Source organism: Thalassophryne amazonica, chromosome 2 (genome assembly GCF_902500255.1).
Source record: "Thalassophryne amazonica chromosome 2, fThaAma1.1, whole genome shotgun sequence".
In the NCBI taxonomy this organism is placed as follows: Eukaryota; Metazoa; Chordata; class Actinopteri; order Batrachoidiformes; family Batrachoididae; genus Thalassophryne; species Thalassophryne amazonica.
The window spans coordinates 103,808,762-103,818,638 of NC_047104.1; the positions used below are offsets into that span (position 1 = coordinate 103,808,762).

The 9,877-nt window shown below is 42.7% G+C and overlaps 1 protein-coding gene across 7 annotated transcripts in view; it reads left to right on the forward strand.

Moving 5' to 3' along the window:
* The window catches only part of dennd2b (DENN domain containing 2B), a 189,901-nt gene extending 183,318 nt beyond the window's left edge, over positions 1 to 6,583 (forward strand). For all 7 annotated transcript variants that reach the window (XM_034191010.1, XM_034191028.1, XM_034191034.1 and 4 more), the window contains 3 exons: positions 1,269 to 1,508; positions 3,062 to 3,148; positions 6,111 to 6,583. In XM_034191010.1, the coding sequence (XP_034046901.1) occupies positions 1,269 to 1,508; positions 3,062 to 3,148; positions 6,111 to 6,145 (362 nt within the window). In that variant the 3' untranslated portion in view covers positions 6,146 to 6,583. The remainder of the gene's footprint in view (positions 1 to 1,268; positions 1,509 to 3,061; positions 3,149 to 6,110) is intronic.
* The last annotated feature ends 3,294 nt before the right edge of the window (positions 6,584 to 9,877 follow it).

The window sequence follows — 9,877 nt, forward strand, 5'->3', positions numbered from 1 at the left end:
ACAAAAGAGACATACGTCTGCATGCGCGACATACCATTTGCGACCGTGATGTGGCCGTGCTGGGCATGCGTCATATCTGTTTTGCACGCTGTCCCGGTCCGCCGCCAAGCCGCGCCAACCCGTCGGTTGCGGATATCAGCGGATGACAGGAGATATGCGGCGCGTTGGTTGTGTATGTCCTGCATATGTCTTCAGTATGTGTTCAGGCACTGATGCGGATCTCATCTGCAGCAGGATTTTTGAACTGCTCAAAAATCCTGCTGCGGACATGCGTGCCTCTGCGGATGATCACGGACGTGTTCAGATGGTGGCCGACTCATACAGGACTGTTACATGGTTATCGCGGTTGTTTGGCGGATGTGGGCCACTTTTGTGCGCATTCCATCCACAAATCCTCCTAAACGCCAGTGGGACAGGGCCCTATGTCTCTTTTGTCCTTTATTTCACAATTATGAGAGAGTTTTTGGAGCGAGCGGCAGCACCACAGCAGGGGGAGAGGATTTTTTTTTTTACGTGCGCGCGAGAGCGAGTTCGTCTGTGGAGAATATTTTAGTAATTAACTACACAGATGTATAACAACACAAATGGTGACTGGTTTATAAACACAATTATGACAGAGTTTTGGGGGGAAGAGCGAAGAGCAGTACCACAGCAGGCTACAGAGTTTCATTTTTTATTATTATTATTGCTTACAATCTCGCGCGTGAACGGGACTCGGGAGCCGAGAGTGAACAGGAGTGCATCACGGCCGCTGTGCCCCTCATGTGGGCGCCTCCGCGGTCGCCTTCGCTTCTGTTCCCTGACCCACCCCGGGACATCTGTCATTTCCGCCCACCTTTGTTGCGGACGCTCAGCTTTTGTCTCCTCATTTCATGCGCGAATCCTCCTACACGGCAGTGGGACAGGGCCCTAAGGTGCCACTTGCGTATTTTTTCCGGACACCCTCTTTCAGCTCAGTTTCCAAACTTTTCTGGAGCAATGACAGATTAATATAATTTGGTGATTTATCATCAATAATTCACACCACCAATGTTTTAAAAAACAAAGGTTTTTAAAGTCACAAACTGCACTCATATTTCTTTGTTTGCTGTGATTTTGATCTGAGCCACCAGACATTTGATATAATACTGTAAATACTGTGGGAGTGAGCCATTGCTGGTGTGGCTGTGAGTGTCGAGCCAAACCATACATTCTTCCTTAACCTGATTCTTTGCTCAAATGAATTCTGCCTATAAATCTGCTTAATTCTTCCTTCCTTGTGTCTTCAGAGTACAACTCTTTGAACAGCTTGGTTTCAGAGGCTTTCATCCGCTTCTTCTTGGAGACGATTGGCCATTACTCCCTGTTCATCACTCAGAATGAGCGCGGAGAGCGCATTTTCCAAAGGGAGGCCTTCCGCAAGTCTGTGGCTTCGAAGAGTATCCGACGCTTCCTGGGTGTTTTCATGGAGTCTCAGATGTTTGCAGGGTTCATTCAAGACCGGGAGTTGAGGAAGACCCGGGCCAAAGGTAGTCTGTTCACTTTTTCTTGAACTTTCTCTTTGTTGCTTATAAAACTTCAACGGGTGTGATGAAAAGGCTGCATGTCAGCAGCTTCCCACCCTGTGCAGCACAGTGTTTACTAGCACTGACCTCTGGTGGAAGAAAGTAGTTATGTGGGAACTACACATTTTCTCACTGCCATGTGAATTAGTCCATGAGCCAAGAAAGTTTTTGGTTCCACCTAAAGTAACAAAACAACACTTGTAATCTAGTCTCAGTATACAGTGGCCTACACAAAAAAAAGAAATTGTTTGGACCATCTGCTGTACTGAGTCATAAAATTTGACAAAATACATCATATGTCAAAGGATCATTGGATGCTGTCCTTGTTTGCCCTTTACTTTGGTAACCAAGCATTCAAATGAGGTCTACTTTTAATCTGCATACTTTTTTCCCAAACCTGGAGAAAATTTGAGAATTTTTGGCCCCTGTACAAACTGAAATTACTGTTTATTACAGTTTTTGTTGTTTTATTCCATACATTCAGGTACTTAAATGTTTGGACACTGACAGTTTTTGTACTTTTGCCTGTGTACACCACCACAATGGAGATGAAATGAAACAAAAAAGATGTGCTTTGAGTGCAGACTTTCAACTTTAAGTCAAAAGGTTTAACAGAAATATCACATTAACCATTTAAGAATTACAGCTGTTTTACATAGAGTCCATCATCCTTTCACAGGCATAATTCAATGGACAAACTGATTCTAAGGATTAATATAGAAGTCACTAAGAGGTCAAGCAGTTGCTTCAAAAACAGAAAGTTTCTGGTAATGTGGAGTTGCGTCAGGAAGGGCATCCTCCATAAAAAAACAACCCACTACTACTACCAACAATAACAACAACAGAAAGTTGTGCCAAATCAACATGCAGATCCATATCAGAGCTACTGTGGTGACCCTGAATGAAAAAAGGAACATCCAAGAGGACATACGAATGTAAAAGTCAGGGGATAGACACATGAACTTTCCAAGTCAATGGATGTCTTGGATTTTTTTTACATCAATCATTACAAGGAACTAGTGTTTCTGGTATGTCTGCGGTAAGCAGTTCACAAAATCTGAGTGACTGTGCAAGAAGGAGATGCGTGAGGCCTCAGTAGATGTGATAAGACAAAAATAGCACAACTTTTGTTTGTTTTATCATCAAATCATAATCAAATTTTATCATCATTATAGCTTCGTGGTTTAGTGGCGCAGAGAAGAATTTTCATAAACAAACACACACGTGTGCACATGATTGGTGCATTTTTAAATTTTGATCCCTGTGTCATCCATAATTGACCTCTCGCTAGCTTTAGCTACAGGTTTGAGAAGATTTTCCTATGCGTTCTTTGTGTTCACCGTTGGTATATTGAGGCTGGATTGTAAGTTTTGTCTTTCCACCTAATGTAATGATCAAGTCAACTTTGGAGGCCAGTGTACTAAAGGTGTTCCAATGCAGGTTACTTGTAACATCCTGCAATCCAGAGATTTTTCCTTTTTCCATTTTTTCTTTAATATATTTTTATTGTTATACAGGGCTGTTTGAGCAGAGGGTGGATCAGTATCTGGAGGAGCTGCCAGACACCGAACAGAGCGGAGTCAACAAGTTCCTTAAAGGCCTTGGTGAGCTGAACAATAGAATGATAAAGTGGATTTTAGATCTCACTTTAGCATATCTGCATGTATCGATTTTTTATTTTATTTTAAAATTGTCAGATTAAAACAGAATAAAGCAGAGATTCGAAAACTAGCATCAGAATGACCCTCACTGGAATTCAAGTCCATTTATATAGCATCAAATCACAATAAAGCTGCTTTACGGCACTTCACACAAGTAAGGTCTAACCTTACCAACCCCCCATGAGAAAGCACACAGGCGACAGTGGTAAGAGAAAACGTCCCTCTGGTGATAATGAGGAAGAAACCTCAAGCAGACCAGACTCAGAGGGGTGACCAACTGCTTAGGCCATTCTAACAGTTACAAGGGTTTTACAATATTTTACTAAACTGAAGAAACAGGAAGCATAAGAAACAGAATATAGCTACAAAAACAGAGTGCATTACTGAGGTGAACATGCAGTCAATGGCGCTACAGGCAGAGCGTCGTGATATAAGTCTGGCACCCTGGTGTACAGGGCCACCATCCATCCATTGCCTCATCAGTTAGACTTTAGTAAAAGCTGTCTTTATGTAAGACTGCATTCCAAAAGCAGACTGCAGTGGCTCAGAAAGGTTATCCTTAACAAAGTGGTCCACGTGCTGCCATTTCAACTTCAGCCAGGGCATCTCGTGGTCAGTCCAGCACCCTGGGGTGCATAGCCGTCATTCGCAGCAGGTCTCATCAGTGCCTTGGACAGAGAGAAACTGAGGAGAATCACCAACAGTAAATCGACAGGGCAGAAGAGAGAATACTAAGTAAGGTGATCGCTGGCAGCTAGCCCTGAGTTTCACTAACAGACCCAGACATTTGATGAAGTGAGGCTGAGACCTGTTCCGTTGCTAATAAGATGAATTAAAAGGATAGGAAGCACTGTGCAATCCTCAACTTGTGAAGGCTTCTTGGTCTCGAGATATGAGTTCTACAGAACATTCCCTTGTTTCTCATTCCTCCAAACCTACATCTCATCCCACCACAGTTATGGTGGATGAGGGTTAGGTCCTGACAGACACCTCTGCTGGACTGTCAGGTTTGGCCAGCTACTTTGTCCAGTTGTATACGGCAATCTTCCTGCTGGGATGTTAGATACATCCAGTGGAAGGGTTCTTGTGGCTGATTCTCCAGTCAGCTGTGAACCACCAAATGTTGGTGTGATCCCAAAAGCTGTGAAACTGCTGATGGCAGGGAAAGATCCAGGAAACTGCGGCATTGGAACTGAGCTCCTCCATGTGGGTGGTAATATATTCCTGGCATTATCAATCATTGTTTTTTGATCTGGGAGAAGGGTATAATTCCTACAAACTGGGAGAAAGGGCTATTTGTCCCACGGTGGAAAGGAAAAGATTATCACCTGGATTCCAATAGTTTATAGGGGTGTTACACTGCTCTCTATGCTAGGAAAGGTCCTTACGATGATTATTCTTAACATTATCTGAGTCCAGCTACTTACCACTCAACAACTGGAACAATCTGGCTTCACACTTAAGAAGTTGATGCTCAACCACAATCTAGCTCTGCAAGTGCTAATTGAACTCAAGTGTGAATGTCAGCAGTGCTTCTTTTCATCCTTTGTTGATATTTGCAGTGCATTTGATTTGTTTGGCCAAGTTGTTCATCGGGACGTCCTGAGAATTCACAGAATACCGCAAAACTTGCTAGACACAATAACCATCTTATCAGTGGGTACTGTGATGCTTTATGGAGCAGGGGCAGGATCTCTGAAATTTTCCTTATGAAAACGGGTATTCGGATGCGTTCTGGCTCATACATGGTTTAATGTTTGCATGGGCTCATGTTGAGTAAGACTGTGGAAACCAGCAGCTTAGGTGTCTTTTTTGGCTTGGAAAGATTTAATGACCTTGATTTTGATTTTGTGATCTTTGCGGAAGCAATGGATACCTTGATTTTAGGACCTGAGAAGATATGATTGTCTGGGTTTGCATTTTTCCTGGATCAAGTTTAAGATCCAGATTTTAAATGACATTCTGGTCTTGGGTATCCATATGCAACAAAAGTGTTGAACTTGGAGATATATTCACTTATCTCAGTATTGACATTCATGACTGGGTTCTCAGCCTTTGAGATAAAGCATGGAAGGCACGAGGTCACTGGACAGAAGTGATGCTGATAACCTTGCAAGAGAACGAAGGTCCAAGACTTTGGGCTCTGGTTGTGAGACATTGATGCTGCCAGTGACCTAAGGTGACAACTGGATATCTTTGGTACTTTTCTTTGGAGGATGCTTTGGTACCACTGGAATGACGTAGTGTCAAACAAAACAGTTACTTTTGGTGACTAAGAGGAGGAGTGTCACTTAAATTATACAGGAACATCAAATACAACAGTTTGGCCATATTGCCCCCTTTTTTTGTGGCTATAATGCAGCACACAGTGGCTGGAGAAGGCCAAAGGGATGTCCACGTATCACTTGGCTGGTTACTTTTGAGTTTTGAGAGGTGCGGATGGACAAGTTGTCTGCCTGGGTGGTTGCCATCCAGGGTAAAAATGAGATTCTGGAGTGTGGTGTATGAGGTGATATGCAGCATGCTCCAGGACCTGACCTGACCTGATGAGGTAATGGATATGAAGTGGAAGCAGTGGGAAGGAAGGAAGTGACAGACAAGGAATGCTGAAATAATAGGATAACTTGCATTTTAAAATAAAACCAGAGGGCAGAAGAGTGTGACACATCTGCTGAGAAAGCAGTAATATTACAAAATCCACGTATCACAGAAGTTCTCAAGACAGAAGTAGTAGTAAAGGTAGTAAAGCGTACAGATGATAACATATAGATTTTGTCTGCAAATGGTCCCAACCTCATATAGTCTGACCATCTGCAAAATTTGATATCCAGATTTAAAACTCTTTGTATTAATGTAATTTTATGTTTGGCACATATGATTTATTTGTTTGTTTTTACTTTTTCAGGAAGCAAAATGAGGTTTCTTCACAAGAAGAACTGAGTGGAATTTTGATTCCTGTACTCAGTAAAAGCTGAGGACCTGATGTCCCATGTGTCTCTGCATCATGATGAGCTTTGCTCCTTTCAGTCAGGTTTTTGTATGAATGTGTAAATATCTGATTGTAAGGTGGCTGTAGTACTCTCCCAGGTATGTCTATAGTACCATATGAAATAGTGTTAAGAGGGTGGGAGTGAGCCATAGAGTAACCACTGATGTTCAGGTGTGTGTGAAGAGTCTTAACAGAATGTGTATGATTGTATGTGACAGGATGTGGGCATAGATGTACAGTTCTTTTTTTTTTTTTTTTTAAAGATTTTACATTATTTTACATCGTCTGTTTAAGGAGTTTGAAACCTACAATGAAGAAGATGATTGTAATTGTTCATAGTCTTTTGCAATCTTTTGTTATGGAGTGCTAATTAAAAATGCTTCAAACACCTAAGTGTACAGTATTGAGTTTACTAATAATATATAGTTAAAAGATTTTAAGTATTTATGTTGTATGATTTATACTTGTCTGTTAACATGAATTCACTCTTGTTTTCTTTAAGTTGGCACTTGGAATGTGTACGGTCATCAGGATGTCCTGTTACCAATAGCAACAGGACACCCACCTTTCAGATCTCTTATTCCTTTACTCAGGTATAAATGTTTGATTGATTGTCTCCCCAATACATTAGAAGGCCAAAAGCACAGATAACACTTCTGGAAACAGAAATATTCTATGTATATATATATATATGATGTGTGTTTGCCAGATGATATTAAACCAACTCTTTTTATGTGTGACATTTCAGTGACAGCTTTATGCACGGTTATGATTTTAGAGAAGCTGGTGAAGGTCCCAACGGCACAGTTATTCTGGCAGTAGTTACCACATGCTGCTGCTAACTTAAGTTGCTACACATCACTATGCTGGTGGTTGCTATTAGCTGAACGGCTCGTGGATGATTTTAGCCTCTACATTGCTTTTCCTCTTTACAGTGATAATAGATGACACATTTCATGTAAAAAAAAAAATGTGTTTGGGACAAAGCTCTAGCACTACATAAACCTTTTACATCCATATTATCATAGCTTTGGTATAGAAAAGTAAAATTTAAAGTGTCACAATGTTGGACATATTGTGTTTTTATTATAAGTGACAGATATCAGACACATGGTGTGGAGAGAAGCAGTGCAGTACATAAGTGATACTTGGGTCACCAACGACTGTATATTCTAATACTTATTGGAGGTAACTGCATCAGTAATGCACCCCATGAATGTGGCAGTTGTTCAGAATTCATGTATTATCAGAAAATTCTATTGTCAACAAGAGCAATCTGAGATTTGCCAAGGGTTGGCGAGGACTCAAAATAAAGATACGTGATTCACATCGTGACCGGGACTTCACCTGGATCCAGATTCCATAACACAATGCAATAACTGCATCATTCCTTCATTCATTTCATTTTGCCCGTCGCTCCTCTCAGAGCATAGGCCGCTGACAACAGTCTGCCAGATTCCTCGGTCCTGGGCTGCCCTCTCCAGTTGTTTCCAGGTGTATCCCATCTTCTTTCTGTCTGCCTCAAGGTCCCGTTGCCAGGTGTTTCTTGGCCGTCCTCTTTTTCGTTTTCCCTGGGGGTTTCCATGCCAGCACCTGTCTGGTGATGTTACAAGTTGGTTTCCTCAGGGTGTGCCCAATCCATCCCCATCTTCTGCGCTGGGTCTTATCTTCGGTTGGCAGTTGGTTGGTACACGCCACAGGTCTGAATTGGTGATGGTGTTGGGCCAGTGGATCTGCAGGATTCTTCTCAGGCAGCTGTTGATGAAAGTCTTTGTAGGTAGTCTTTGTTGTCTTCCATGTCTCGGCTCCTTACAGCAGCACTGACTTGACATTGGAGTTAAACAGCCTGATCTTCGTGCAAGTCGATACCACCTTGGAGCTCCATATCTTCTTCAACTGCAAATATGCTGCCCTCGCTTGCGATTCTTGCTCTGACATCTGCGTCTGTTCCACCCTGCTTGTCAGTGATGCTGCCCAGATATATAAAGGCCTCCACTTCCTCCAGCTCGCTTCCAGGCAGTGTGACAGGGTCCTCACTTTTTATGTTGATCTTAAGAATCTTGGTCTTGCCCTCATGGATCTTAAGGCCAACTTGTGAAGAGGTAGCTTCCAGCTCTGTTGTCTTGTCCTGCATCTGTTGGTGGCTGTGGGAAAGCCGGGCTAGGTCAGCAGCGAAGTCCAAGTCTTCAAGCTGATCCCATAGTGTCCATTGGATTCCATTTCTTCTATGTGCTGTTGACCTCTTCATGATCCAATCGATCACCAGGAGGAAGAGAAAAGGCGACAGGAGGCAGCCTTATCTGACTCCAGTCTTCACCCCAAAGCTGTCTGTGAGCTGTCCACCATGGACCACCCGGCAAGTCATTCCTTCATAGGAGTTCTTGATCAGGCTAACCAGTTTAATTGGCACTCCATAATGGGATAGCAGCTTCCAGAGGGTTTCGCGCTCAACACTGTCAAATAACTGCATACTCATCCAGAATGATCCGACTGAAGAAGATGCTGCAATCTGATGTTCAGTTCACAAGCTGAAACAAAACAGTGTCTTCCTGATCTTAGTTTACTTGTGATGTCATATCCGTTAAGTAGTTTTGACATAATCCTTAAAAGTGTACAAAGTGGAATCCTGACCCAGAATCTGGATCCAGATCACTTCCAAAATTCAGTGGAGTCTTCCATGACCTAATATGTATCTGTGGTGAAAATTTCGTCAAAATCCATGCAGTAGTTTTGATGAAATTCTGCTAACAGACAGACAATAAAAGCGATGATTTTATTACATCATTGGCAGATGTAATAGGCTTTATTTTCATCAAAAATAATTTAATTACGTTCTTCTGTTTCACACATCATTTATAGGTGGGTTAGTGCTTTACTCAACAAATCCTTTTTATGTTCAAGCTGAACAGGTATGATTAAGAAAAATGTAATGTTACCATAGATTGTATAAATATTAGAAAGTATGCTGTGAAGTGAATGCACGGACCCACGTTAGGGGGCGAAATGAGCGGTCAATAGGAATACCAATAATAACAATTTATTATGCAAAAGTGCAAACAAGTTACGAATATGCTGAGTCCAATTAATAACAGAAAATGGTGACACGTGGGCAGGCCCGAGGGTAGGATACGCCTATCCAGAGAAGAGCCGGAACTCACGAAGTTCCACCGCCAGCCGGAGGCCTGCAATACACCAGAGCAGCCAAGTCCTGTACCCCAGGTGGCCACCGCTCGAGGCTGTCGGACCGGTACTGCTGGCAGGAGCAAAAACAGATTAGGTGGTGTGTTGTACACCCAGCAAACAGTCAGCAAATCACAGAAATCCTCCTGAAGGAATAAATCCACATACTCCCAGAGTGCAGAGGAAAACTGGAGAACGTGCAGTGTCCATGGTTATACTCAGTAAGTCAGAAGTGAGGAATGGAGACGCCAACTCCTCCAAACCTCCCACAACTCGGCTACAAGCTGCAGTATAGTCACAACTGCAAAGACTTCAGTACAGTGGATGTGCGTACGGCACAAAACGGCTGAGTTGGTTTACCTGTGTGGTAAGCTGATAACTCGCAGAGTTATGGTGTCCTCTCCCAGGCTTTTATGGATGTGGTGATGAGTGATGACAGACAATTGATGACGGCTTAACGGGCACACCTGGTGGTACCAAAAAGGCCATTGCCCCCTCTAGAG